The 14,483-nt window shown below is 40.3% G+C and overlaps 1 protein-coding gene across 2 annotated transcripts; it reads left to right on the top strand.

The window, feature by feature from the left end:
- Positions 1–1,516: 1,516 nt before the first annotated feature.
- LOC106163380 (glutathione S-transferase Mu 2-like) lies at positions 1,517–14,023 on the top strand. Of its 2 annotated transcripts, none has more exons than XM_087015488.1 (9): positions 1,517–1,684; positions 9,727–9,753; positions 11,251–11,326; positions 11,564–11,628; positions 11,915–11,996; positions 12,585–12,704; positions 13,027–13,118; positions 13,410–13,520; positions 13,604–14,023. In XM_087015488.1, the coding sequence occupies exons 1-9, from the start codon at positions 1,676–1,678 to the stop codon at positions 13,691–13,693; spliced, it is 672 nt and encodes a 223-aa protein (XP_086871614.1). In that variant the 5' UTR covers positions 1,517–1,675; the 3' UTR covers positions 13,694–14,023. The 2 variants fall into 2 exon arrangements, with proteins under 2 accessions (XP_086871614.1, XP_086871613.1); XM_087015487.1 differs by having other exon boundaries at positions 1,529–1,684; positions 12,585–12,700; positions 13,023–13,118.
- Positions 14,024–14,483: the final 460 nt, after the last annotated feature.

Here is a 14,483-nt window from a genome sequence, read left to right as displayed (position 1 = left end):
AAACGGCTGATTACTGCTGCAATATGGTAGGTACATGTATATCACGGAGATATATGTTATTACGTTATAGTTTTAAAATTCTATTCTTTATGTGATACATATTTGGCAGACATCTGTTATATGTGTGTGGTTGTGCTAAAAGTGAACATTCCAAATACGTGTAGGTGTGCATGAGATACAGTGATTGCTCGATCTTTTCATTGGGGGGGGGGGGGGGGGGGGGGGGGAATTGTGAATTTTACAGATACAGTATTTTATGTCGCAACTTCCTCAGTTAATTTGAAAATTTCTATTGAGTGGTAGCAACAAAATTAAATAGCAGACTGTTTTATAGTTTTTTACTAAGCAGTAAAAACACCACAAATGCTATATAGAAATATTTGAGATTATAAAATGATGTATCTGAAAGTGTGATAATTTTTCCCCATTGAAAAGATCGAGTAATTACCGTATAGAGAGGCCAACGTTTTCGCCGTCTCACAATTATGAAGTGGCTGACACCAGAGTTATTCATTATATAAGTCCAGTCTTGTACTTTTGATGTTTTTTGCTGAAGTATGAGGCGATCAGTTTTTTCATTGGTATGTTAAGAGTTGTAAGTCTGTTGTAATTGTTATTACTGTTATTGTAATGATGGCACGATGTTGAACGTATTGAATTTCAGGTAGTTAATTCCATCATTGGTATGTTGTAACTTGAGAGTTTTTATTGTGTTTTAATGGCGATCAGTGTTGTAATGTTGGGTATACGTTAAAATGAACGTATTGCGGAGGGAGGATTTGAATAAAGAAAATCCATGTTGGTGAGTTAATTAAAGAAGCGGAAAATTGCAATGCTTATGTGGACAAAATTCGAAACAAGATTGTTTAACTGAACCCAGGATGCGATTACAACAAACTTTTTCATGTTCACACATCTTTATTAATAGGCTTTCATTCAAACTTTGAAAAAAGATAGACAAAACGCGGAAAATGAGATCAAGGTGAGAATCGTAGAATGAGAGTATCGATAATGCGGCCTAATGTTGGGTAAATCTAAACATTCTGGGTCAGGCGGAGTGATTGACGCCTATTATTGGCAATTAATACACTTTTGCTAAAATCATATGAATATTCCAACAGAATATTGCATCTGTAATTCCAGTGAGTCTTTATTAAGACAATGTATTATTCCACCAACTCGGTAATAATTTATTATAATTTCTTCTACCTGAAAGTTACAGTACATTTTGGGATGATTCTCTTTTCGTTTGGTTCTTTCTCGCGATCAATTGTAAGTTTGATAAATTCACGGAAATTTGTTTTTATAGGGAAAATCAAATGCCATGTTCAAGGAAGCATGGATTAGAAAAGAATAGCAGAGCCTTCTTTAGAATTGTATAACTGGTCGCACAGAAAGAGCAGAATTTATTTATTTATTTTTTATTATTATTTTTTTTTTGGGGGGGGGAGGGGTGAAACGATTATCAATAGTATTGCTTTAAGTTATGCAGTTTGGAACAAGATGATGCCATTTGGTTGGGATAAGTTGCAATGCTTTGATATGTCGACTCGCTTAATATGCATCTTTCAGACCGATCTTTAAACTACGATTTGCAGCCAAAGGACTAACAACACATCCACGCCATCTAGCGGTCCATCCTCAGAGCTTGAATATCTCATTGTTACTCCACAACATGCCGCCCTGTAAAATACCACTTTGGGTATTTTAGAAGTGACGGGGACGTTTAAAATTAAAATAATCTTAAAGTAACGTGGACGTTTAAAATTAAAATAATCTTAAGATAAACTTAGAAGGGGACAGTCAATAGACATTCAGGAATGATGATAACCGGAGATAAATTCAGGAATGCCTTTGAAGGCTGAGAGGGGTGGGAATGATCCAGGAAACACGGTGACGGAGTGGAGGCAGAGCCGGAGACGAAAGGACTGCGCTCAGTCAAGTGTACGTCTTCCTGGATTATTAAAATTCCTGAATGATCTATAAAGGCTGCCCTCTTCTAAGGTGAGGGCATATCGTATTTTGGCTCTGGCGATATCATTATACATTTTGGACTGACAGTTACTATGTAGAAGAAACCTCTGTATATTTTCCAAAAGACAGTATTAAATTTCCACTTGCATCAAATGAGAATCTTGTTCGTTTTACTGGATCAGCTGGGCGCACAACACTAAGGCCCAAGAACCGGCGCGTTATCTAACGTGACATTATTTTCTCGTAAAGTCTAACCGACGAAAATTGAGACTTAACAATTGGCGAGCTCTTTTCAGGACTTAATTTTTAGCGATCTAACGAAATGAATCCAGATTCTCTTCAGCAGCTGTCCGCCGGAGTTGCAGCTTTGGCAAAAACAACGGTGCAGGCGCACCAGGAAGATGGACAGTGGAGAAATTTAATGCAGGAAAGATGGCGAGCGGAAGATGCTCGAAATGCGAGGATGGAACGCATGAAAATAGAGGGTGAGCACCAGACAAAATTGGACGTACTGTGCAGGGCTATTAAACCCTGTGATGGGTCCATTCCGGACGACACGAGAGACTGGATTGACCAAATTGAACGAACAATTCCCCGGACGGAGGAAATTGAACACGCCACAATTAAACTGGCACTGCAGACGGCACAAGGGTCAATGGCAGGTGAGATAGATTATTTCTTAAATCAACAGCCAGAGTATTTTGGAACGGACTGGACGGTGCTACGAAACCATATTCGACGGGTCTTTCTTTCCGCCGATGAAACTAGTTGCATTCGAGCCGAATTGGAACGAATAAAACAATCACAATTTGAGAACACGGCGTCCTATAATCGCCGCTTCAGAGACGTGGCGCGGAAAGCATACCCACTTCCGCGATCCGAGGAAGCGGAACGCCTGTTAATTAAAGCTTATACGCGGGGCCTGCATGAGATTCGCCTCGCTAGGGACATGATACGGAAGGGACGACCGTCAACGTTGCAAGAAGCTATGAGATACGTGGACAATGAAGAGGTGGGTGATCTCCTATTTCAAACCGTCTACGGAGACCGAAATAGCAACACTCAACGCCGCATAGAGGAGCCAATGGAAATCGGGGCGACACAACCTGTGGACCAAGTACCACGATGGGCTACCGAACTAAAAGAGTCGATCTTATCTGCGTTGAAAAGCGCAGCTCAACGCGAGCCACCGATGACGTCATCCAACACAAGACAGCACCCACGCAAACCGCCTCAATCGTCTAAGGACAGTAAGGGATGGACGGCAGACGGACAGATAAAATGTTTTCATTGTGGTAAAGTAGGCCATGTAAAGGCAGAATGTTACCAACTCAAAGCTTTACGTAAGAAACAGCAACCTTTTGATCATTTAAACTAGTTCAAGCAGAGAGGCGTAAGAAGGCTCGTATGGGGGTTAGTGTGTCTTTAAATGGGGAACCTTGTTTAGCATTAGTTGACACGGGCGCTAGTACCTCTCTGCTCCATTACTCAGTGTTTAAGAAATTATGTGCGATGACTAGTAGACCTAGATTAGTGAAAAGTACACAACCCGTCATTAGTATAACGGGTCAGCAACTTACTGTGTTAGGAACGGCTCAAATTCGTATTGACTTTGCAAATGTGGTAGAGATGCTCATTGTAGACAATATTGACCATCAAATGATTTTGGGTAATGACACGCTTCAGGCACACAGGGGAGTCATTAATTATGACACTAATACGCTGTATTGGTGTCGTAGGGAATGGCCGCTGGTTGAATATAAACAGTATCAAGACAAACAAGATACTGATTTATGTACCGCACTTTTAAAAGCAACTCCTGTGGGTCACGAGGCAATAGATAAGGTCTTGACTGATTTTAATGATGTGTTTAGTGTAAAAGGTGAACCGCACGGTTTAAGTACCGTGGAACCGATGACTATAGATACGGGTAATCATGTGCCCATTAGACAGAGACCATATCGCACACCACTAGCGAAGCGAAAACTTATAGAATCTGAAATTGAAGAAATGTTGAAAGATAATGTGATTCAACCAAGTTTCAGTCCATGGGCCTCTCCCGTTACACTAGTACCAAAGAAGGATGGCAGCACGAGATTTTGTGTGGACTACCGAAAATTGAACGAGCTTATTACACCCGCAAGGTACCCGCTACCCCTCATTCAGGACATCTTTGATCAGGTGAGTGGAGCACAGTGGTTTTCAGTACTAGATTGTCGTTCAGGGTACACACAAATTCGCATTGCTGAAAAGGATATTGAAAAGACAGCATTTGTTTGTCATCTGGGTCAATTTGAATACTTACGTTGTCCTTTTGGGTTGTCCATTACACCTGCGTATTTTCAACGCATGATGGATTCGGTTCTGAGTGGCCTTATCGGAGTATCATGTTTTGTTTATCTGGATGATATTTGCGTGTTTAGTAAGACAAAAGAAGAACATGCAGAACATTTACGTCAGGTATTTCAGCGATTGCGCAACGCCGGTTTAAAATTAAAACCTTCAAAGTGTTCATTTGCCCAACAAGAAATTAAACTTTTAGGCTACATTGTGACCCCCGATGGTATCAGTAGTGATCCCGAGAAAACAAAAGCAATTTCCGCCTTAGAACCACCAAAATCGGTCAAGGGTATTCGGTCTTTTCTCGGCATGTGTCAGTATTACTCGCGAACCATTCCCAATTTTGCTCACACAGCATCATCCCTATACAAACTTACCAAGAAGGGCGAGAAATATGTATGGGGGGACGAACAACAACAGGCATTTCAAACCTTAAAAGATCAGTTGTGTTCGAATGAGATTATGGCGTATCCCCGAACAGACAGGCCGTATCGCTTGTATACGGATGCATCCAATTACGCGGTAGGGGGCATTTTAGTTCAGGTAGATGACAGTGGAATGGAACGTGTCATACAGTATGTCTCTAAATCCTTGTCAGGACCGGCTCTTCGCTGGTCCACACTTGAACGCGAAGCCTACAGTTTAATTTTCTGCGTCAGTAAACTACGTCCGTATCTCATCGGGTCCGATTTTACCATCTTCACGGATCATAAACCTTTACGATCTTTATTCACGGCTGAAATGCGCAACACCAAAGTACAACGCTGGGCTATGCTGCTGTCCGAGTTTGGGGCGAAGATAGAATATATACAAGGTAAGAAAAACGTACGAGCGGATGTTTTGAGTAGATTGCCGCCACCAGAGGTCGCCACTTTCGACACAGATGAATGGGTGGACCCGGACGCGCTTCCGGATGAAGACGCTGCTCAACGAATACCCCTAGAAGCAGACGATTTACTACCAGAGAAGTTACGCGGAGAACAGGAAGAAGAATTCCAAGCGTGGTTTAAGAATGCGGGAACAGAAGATTCGGACCTTGCAGTATTAGATGGGTTACTTTATTCAGTAAAGAAACCATCGCGTACAGCTGCTGTCTATCCACGTTTAGTACTTCCCTTCCAATACAGAGAGGCGGTGATCCAGCGATGTCACGAAGAAATTGGCCACATGGGGGCTGCGAAAACACAACACCGAGTACAGGAAGCGTACGTGTGGCCCGGAATCCGACGGGATATTACATCGCAGCTGCAACGATGTCCGGTATGTCAGGTACATAAATCGCGGGCACAACACGCGCCATTTGGAGAAATGCCTATTCCATCGTATGTCATGCAGATTGTTGGGTTAGATTTAATTGGTCCGTTTCGGGAAAGTGATAAGGGCAATAGATACATTTTAAATGCCATCGATCATTTATCTGGGTGGGTCGAGTCATATCCTATACCTAATAAAACTTCCTTAGAAGTGGAGGCAGTTTTGGCAAAAGATTTCTTCCCGCGACATGGTATTCCGGAAATTATTATCACGGATAAGGGTGGGGAATTCCAAAGTCTAAGTTTTAGACAATTTCTGACAGATTTGGGAATTAATCATAGGTCAACTACAGGTCATAATCCTGAATCAAATGGTAAAACTGAACGAGTAAATAGAACCATTAAAGAATTGTTGGCGAAATTGGTCGACAATGATGCACTTCAATGGGAAAACCAATTAGGAAATGCGGTATGTGCTTATCGCAATAGCCCCAGTTCATCCACAGGGTTTACACCGTTCTTTTTGATGTACGGTAGAAGGGGGAGACTGCCACTGACTAAAGCATTAAAAGCCACCAGTCAGACAAACGCATTGCATGGTCGGTTAAGGGAAATGTCTAAAGCGCTTCGTTGCGCCCAAGTGAATCTTAAAAATTCCAGGCAATATAACCCTTCCAGAATTAATGCAAAAGCCAATGCCGATCTTATCCAAATTGGTGACACGGTAGTGGTTAAAGCCCAGGAACGATTAACCCTAACTTCAAAGTGGGATCCGGAATGGGAGGTTATTGATAAGTGGGGAAAGGTGTTCAAAATTAGGAATCAACTATCTGGAAAGATAATAACCGTGAATCGAAATAAATTACGCGTAGTTGATCCTGATATAGCTTGGGATGAGGTCAGACCACGACCGTTGCGTAACTCAAGGAAAAAGGCCACCCCCGAGACTGCTATAATACCTCCAGTGCCACCTTTGAGAGATCAGTTAGAGGAGGGGACTTCACATCAGCAAGACGATACCGACTCTGACTCTGCCGAATCCGAGACGTCATTAGAGTGGGATAGCTGGACAGATAGAGAACCACAGCTACGCAGACCGGCAGATCATAGCTACAATACCCGTTATAAGAAGAGAGCGGCGTTATGTCCAAGTCCCGAGGCACAACCTTCGTCCAAACAACGGAGAAAGGAAGGGGCTTCAAGCACATCTTAATATGGATGGCTCTGCTGTCATCTGCTAGAATACACACGGACGCCACATCTGAAGTGATACCGATACCAGACGGCGTTTTAGTCACCGGACGGGTAGACATGGCTATCCAAACGACAGAGTGGAACTTACTCGTAACCGTGGATCGCCCTGTCTTCACAGACGACCATTGGGTCCAGTTAGCTAAACTCAAACTGCAAATTCAAAACCTCATCGATTCCCGTACTATCACTAGGAGAAACGCTGACCTGTGGATGGGAAGACTCGACTTCTGCAAAGAGAAATTTCGGACGCTGACAACGCTAAGTATAACGAAATATCACTATGATTCATCCCATCGTTTAGCTTTACGTCCCAAAAGAGGATTGCTGAATTTTGTTGGTGACGCCTTTCACAGTCTTTTTGGCCTATCCACAGACGAAAATTTAGCAGAAGTTACTAAGATTGTTCAGGAGACCAGACATCAAAATAAACTACTTGTTCATAAAGTTAATGATCTCGTATCAGTATTAAACCACACTTATGATTTAATAGATGAAGGGAGACAAAGTATAAACAACATTCAACGATACATTCGAAATTTTGTAACTCACAATTTTCCAGCAGTAGTTTCACAATTAAATATAACACAAGGTAAATTGAACAACTTATATTGCGCTTCTCAAATCGAATTAGCAGTATCGGAATATGAACGTATGGTATCGGCATTTCAAACAGCTATGGAGAAATACTTAAGACAGAAAGCAAGCCTTGAATTGGGTCGTTTAACAGAAGAACTGCTTCCGCCCGACCAACTTCAGGATATCTTGACAACAGCGACAGTGAATGTTACATCTTTGCCAATTCAACCGATCAACTGGTATTACGAGCATGTCGTGGTCAATCCAGCATGGGGAGGTGAGACTTTGATATACAGGGTAAAGTTACCCCTCATTGCACAGCGGGTATACCAGAAATACCGGATTCTTAGCTTCCCCGCACCATACAACACGTCCGGGATAGCAGCAAAGGTAATAATTCCGTTCACCAACGTTGGGATTGATCCTATCACGGGGGACATCTTTCACCCTTCGAACTGCCAAGGGTGGCGACCCATTGTATGCAGGTCAGGACCGATGTTTCGACCTGGTATAGAACTATGCTCCAGGGCCTTGATCACCGGGCAGGTGAAACATAGGCGAGCATGTGAAATAGAATTAACTAGGTATGTACAGTCGCAGGCAGTAGAGTTAGCGTTAGGGGATTACGCGCTTACCACTTCGGGGGAAACAATATATACACGGTGTCCACGGTCACCTGCTGTGTCACATACCCTATGGCCAGGGGTTTACCTGATACATGTAAGTGACGGCTGTTCCATAACGGCCACCAACTTCACACTACCGGGTTTAAAACAACGGATGGGCAAAGTAAGCGTTAAGGCACTCATGGTAAATGATATAAAACCTTTGCAGGTACAAAATATTATTCCGGCTAGCGTAGCTTTGCACATCATGAAACCTGACGAATTAACACCTTTACAACCAGTTAAACGTATATTGCTATCTCCGATAAGCGATGAACCGAATCCCTTTTCTATATTTTTTGCTAACAAATTTAGGCGACAATTAGTAATTGGAACGACCACTGGCTCCCTCATTGTGATTGGGGTGATTCTGATTGTAATATGTGGGTATCGGCGATGTAATTGGCGGGAAATAATTAAAAAAAGCCATCACGCCAATAAACGGAAATCAGAAATGTCTAGTGGACATAATGAGGAATGTGATAACGCTTTATATGAACCCATGTCAAATGAACTTGAGTTGAGTCATATTTCAGCACCGGACAGCCCTGTTCATCAGCGTACGGTAACAGCCAATAGTACTAACGACTGTGAGACCATCACTTATGTCCCGGTGGAGCTGACAGCAACCTCGGACACACTGACGGTTCACGGACCTGAGGCGCAGGCGCTGACGGCCCAAGAACAACTAGCGTTGAACGAGTCGCTTCCTGCACCTCCGTTGCATATGCTGATGGAACAACACGCGATTTAAGGGTCTGGTTTAAGCGTGGGGTTTACCTTTTAAGGTGTATTTGTTTGATATCATGTTATACCATACAGTAATTTGTCAATTAACGGTAAAAGTTTAATTGATGCCATAATCACGAAGCGGATATGCACTATTTGTACATATATCTGAGTATTGAATTAGTATTACTACAATTCAAGGGTATACAAATGTTGGTTACTTTAATACCTTATATTTATATCTATGATTCTATGTTTATTAGGATAGATTTTTAAAGTAGACGTTATTGAAGCATATTTAACATATTATTTTAATTTCTTGTAGTTGAAATGTGAACATTTCAACCGGTGGGTAGTATAGTGGTGTAAAATACCACTTTGGGTATTTTAGAAGTGACGGGGACGTTTAAAATTAAAATAATCTTAAAGTAACGTGGACGTTTAAAATTAAAATAATCTTAAGATAAACTTAGAAGGGGACAGTCAATAGACATTCAGGAATGATGATAACCGGAGATAAATTCAGGAATGCCTTTGAAGGCTGAGAGGGGTGGGAATGATCCAGGAAACACGGTGACGGAGTGGAGGCAGAGCCGGAGACGAAAGGACTGCGCTCAGTCAAGTGTACGTCTTCCTGGATTATTAAAATTCCTGAATGATCTATAAAGGCTGCCCTCTTCTAAGGTGAGGGCATATCGTATTTTGGCTCTGGCGATATCATTATACATTTTGGACTGACAGTTACTATGTAGAAGAAACCTCTGTATATTTTCCAAAAGACAGTATTAAATTTCCACTTGCATCAAATGAGAATCTTGTTCGTTTTACTGGATCAGCTGGGCGCACAACACTAAGGCCCAAGAACCGGCGCGTTATCTAACGTGACATTATTTTCTCGTAAAGTCTAACCGACGAAAATTGAGACTTAACAGCCCGTGCTGGGGTACTGGAAGCAAAGAGGGGTATGTTCATTAATGCTTTTTGCATCTAACAGAACGTTGTGGATGTGCCCTTTTCTATTTGCAGGTTATAATTAAGCGTGCTTCTAACCAAATTATTGCTGGTTTGCCGTGTTTTTAAACATGTAAACAGGATAGTTAATGAGTCTCGGGACTGTCAGTCGACTCATGCCCTAGTTAAGGAGGTATCAGAGATAGATCATCTTGCACTAGTTAGAATCCATGTTATCAAAACAACACGATTCAGAGCAGGGTCCGTGAGGACGCGTGTTTGAACAGCGTCCCTTGCTGCAGGACCAAAATTACATAAGTAATATATTATGTATCCGTAAAATCCCCGGTGTGTAGTATATACCGGTAGATATCATCTTGATAAGGAATCCAGCGAACGGATGACTGTAAGGAAGTTATCAATTTGGCTGGACTTTGCTCTTGCAGTGCGGAGAGCAATGCTCAGCACAAAACTGTCGAAGTCCCACACACCTGCCGCGTTTGTGATCTAAAACATCCATCAAAGGTGGCTTGCCTTTGCGACGGTAAATCTTCTCGACGTACAAAAGATAGAAGAGGTCACAAGCGTCACGCTGGTAATGAACTTATAATGATTCAGCAATGAGGGTCTGGCTTTTAGACATACAGTGCTGCTTACATGTGTTGACTGTGATACCACAATAAAGGATGTTTACCTAAATAATTTAATAATTTATTCAGCTATAAGTGTTACAACATTGTTCGCTGTCTAAACTACTACTAACACTACTCTATTGTGCTTACATAAAAATATAAATAAGGGGTAAAATAAAGAATAAAATATCTGTCAAAGCTAAAAGTTAATAAATGTGATGAGTGATTATTATTATAAATACCACAGCTGCGAGTTGGAAAGCTTATACACGCCTACATGTCTATATACGAAGCGACCTCTTTACCAAAACACGCGTATCACACTTCTTTTATATGGCCAAGTTCAAACTGTTGTGCTATTGTGTGTCGTGTCACATGTCATAGGGAAAGCAACACTTTAAAGCTTGGGAGATTGAGCCTTGAGGCTTGTGTATAGAGATCATAAAAGTAGGCCTATAGATATTTTCTTGACGATGCAACTATTTTATCGGTTCAATATGTACGTAACACCAAAGATACCTGATGTGAATGAAGAGTCCAGATAGCGTGACTGATATAAATATTTTGTCTGTTCAACCATTATGTAACACACGGATACTTGATGTCGTTGAAGAACCCTCGTGTTAATTTGTGTCTTCTCTTTACGTTCTTTCTTCATTTTACGTAAAAAGGATAGTTACAGTAAGTTTAAAATGTAACTCAGACAAAGCAGAACCCACTTAAAATTGACTTACTCAGTCGTTTTCCTACTTTTGCCTGTTAAAGATAACCCCTAAAACTACATAACTTGGTTTAACGGTCGACCGCTATTATTTATCTCCTTTAAATGTTATGAGTCTTATCTTATCGCTCACAAAATATCTTAATTCCCTGTAGCTTGCCCAGCCCATCAGACTGTTGCTGAATTATGTGGAAGAAGAATACGAAGAGAAGTACTATGAGTCTGGACCAGGTCTGTCTGTCTGTCTGTCTGTTTGTCTGTCTGTCTGTCTGTCTGTCCATTCCTCCATCCCAAATTCTGTCCGTATCAGCTGATGTTAGAATAAGTGAACTTTTCAATGTGAGAATGAATAACGGATAACGCCATCATTCATATTATATGCGTACTGTACAAGGTTTATTTCAATCATTTCTACAATGATCGGTATAAATTCTATTACTCAATTTTTGACCACGTGTTTTGTTTCAGCTCCTGATTTCAGCCGTGAGTCTTGGTTGAGTGAAAAGTTCAAACTTGGATTACCCTTTCCAAATGTACGTGGATACTAAAACTGAAACTGAATGACATAAATGGATATGGTACACTTAGAAAGACCAAAGGTTTTCTCTGAAAATTCTTAATGCTGTTATGAATTTTCAGAGCACATTTAAAACATATTTAGCTGAACTTAAAATTGCCATGTGACGTCACTTCGTTCTTTAAATCTTATGACGTCATTTTGAGGGTTAACGTCATAAAATACCCACGTAACTTAAAATCTGATATCGAAACGGTCTCAACTGTCGCACTGCAGATCACCTGTATTGTTTTACCTTTCAGAACCCATACTGGATTGATAACGATATTGCAATCGTCCAGAGTCATGCCATTCTGAAGCACCTTGCTCGAAAACATAACTTGTGTGAGTGATTGGATTTCAATATGCATCCTTAAGTATTGGCACTGTTTGCCAGAGCTTGTGATTATTCTGTCATATTTAAGTGTCTTTCTTTGGAACTTAAAACTGTTCCAAGTTTTCGTCAGAGAGAATTGATTTTGTATTTGCCTAATTGGCCCTAGATCTTCATAATAAGATAATTTCAATAGTCTGCTCTTTCCAATTGGATATTATTTTAGAACTATATAATTTGATTAAAAACGGAATTAAACTTCGAAAGCAACATCTCGCGAGTACAAGAAAATTTGCTTTTTTACCCAGAGGAAAATTCATTTTGACGGGAAATTTTGTATAGATTATCTATGAATTTGAATATATTCTCTCTGGTCCCACAAAGCCATATTAAACGTATATCAAAACGTCCCAATTTTTTTTTAATTTCCTTTTTTATTTTTAAGCGATTGACCCATAGAGGCATCATTATCATTATTCAGTTACATTATCATTAGTGTGTGTGTGTGTGTGTGTGTGTGTAAGCGTGTGCGCGGGCACGTACCATCATCATTATCAAACTACACGTGCAAGTGTATATTAACTCTATCCCCTTTTCAGGTCCCTCCACTGAGCAGGAAAACATCAGATGTGATATCCTTGAACACCAGCTGGACGATTTCGTTTGGGCATTTATTTACGTCTGCTATGCTAAAAAACTTTCCAACTGGGATTACGTGAGTATTTGAAGCGTGGCGGAGGTGTCTATCATGAGATTATTTGGTTTTGTCAGTAGATATCAGGGGCAGATCCAGAGATATTTTCTGACATTCTTCCAAATTATCCTTGTTGATCCATCTTCAATATTTGACCGTCTTCCGACAAAAAATTCGATACCGGTCAATGTAAACTTGAAAATCTGACCGTCTTCCAGAACACCCAGAAGACGGCCTCAATCTGCCCCTGGATATGTTATACCTATTTCTTCGAAAGGATGCGAAACACTGTATTTTAATTTGCACATTCATATGACGTGATTATGTCACTATTTTATACTAGGCAGAAAAGAGGTCCGAGTATTTGTCGAAACTGCCAGACATGTTGAAGGAGTATTCTGAGTTCTTGCAGGACCGTCCATGGTTTACCGGCAATAACGTACGTAAATAAACATTTGTGTACATGAATATTTAGTTGAATACATGTTAGTAGTGTGTACGTGCGCACGCGTGTGTGTGTGTGTGTGTGAGTGTGTGTGTGCGCTCGAGAGAGAAAAAGTGTTGTATTGTAAAGTTATTATATTTATTTCCTTGTGCTCTCTTCACTCCCTGTGTTTAATTTTTGTTGTCATTCACCTATGGCGCACATGATAAAATTTATTCATTAGAAAATATCTTAAAGACGCAGTATTCTTCTGAATGTAGTTGAAACTGTGGCTTTCTCTTTCAGCTCACGTACGTTGACTTTCTGGCCTACGATATCTTAGACATGCATCGGATCTTTTCTCCTGGATGTCTTGATGACTTTAAGAACCTGGTGAACTTCATGGCAAACTTTGAAGTGAGTTGGAATATTTTACTGTGTATTCTGTCTTATGTCTCTCTAGGGCGTGGAGTAAGGTAACTTTCACGCTTACATTTCAGGCGCTGCCTACAATCAAGAAGTACATGCAATCTGATAGGTTCTTGAAAAAACCAATATGGAACAAGTATGCTGATTGGAGGGGGGATTGAAGTGGGAAAAGGAAGAACAGATAATCTGATGGGAGAGTGCTATCTAAAGCGCAGGATACTAAGAAAAGATTGTGCTGTTATTATGGTGGTATATGTACATGTTATTCCATCTTTAACTGATTTGCAATAAACCAGTATGCTTAATTTGAATATGATGATATTGCTCACAAAATTTGTCACTTTGTTAATTAAAGCATTTGAGCTCTGATGAGTAATTGCCACGGAATCCAATGACTCGACTGGAGTTTATTTATGTTGTAAAAACAAAATGCTATCGCTCACGAAGCTATGAATTTATTTATGATGCAATAAAAACTTATGAGATCATTCTCTAATGTTTTAACAATACAAAAGGGCATATTAAGCCATATGAAATATAAGGAAAGTAATTTTAACACTGAAATGAACTTCATGTTCGTGAAGTAGAATCGTTTCTAACAGGGCATGTCTTTACACACCAATTTCCCTTCGGAGAATTTGTTGACTTATCAATTTTAATAAATCGATACAGTAGTGACATTCACGTGATTATAATCTGATGATACTGCAATTTTATTTTGCATCCGCCTGGTACATTTCTTGAACCAGGGGCTCAGAATCAAAATGTCTGATATATATTTGGGACGTCTGTCGCAATATATTTAGTCCCCAAACCATTCTTACTGAGAACAAATGAAACAAATGTTAGATATTATTTAACTCTGTCCATAAAATGCATATATATATATATATATATATATATATATATATATATATATATCGTTTTGACAAAAAATTTAGTCCCTTTGAT

Source organism: Lingula anatina, chromosome 6 (genome assembly GCF_051362555.1).
Source record: "Lingula anatina isolate TDL-2025a chromosome 6, LinAna3.0, whole genome shotgun sequence".
NCBI classification, from domain to species: Eukaryota; Metazoa; Brachiopoda; class Lingulata; order Lingulida; family Lingulidae; genus Lingula; species Lingula anatina.
Note: the sequence above shows the minus strand (reverse complement) of the source record. Positions and strands in the feature narration are given on the sequence as shown.

What these genes read in the sequence shown, in the direction of transcription:
- LOC106163380 (XM_087015488.1), top strand. An exon ending in GGTACTGGAAGCAAAGAGGG is followed by an intron (nt 9,754 to 11,250) that starts GTATGTTCATTA and finishes AATTCCCTGTAG; the next exon opens with CTTGCCCAGCCCATCAGACT. An exon ending in GTACTATGAGTCTGGACCAG is followed by an intron (nt 11,327 to 11,563) that starts GTCTGTCTGTCT and finishes GTTTTGTTTCAG; the next exon opens with CTCCTGATTTCAGCCGTGAG.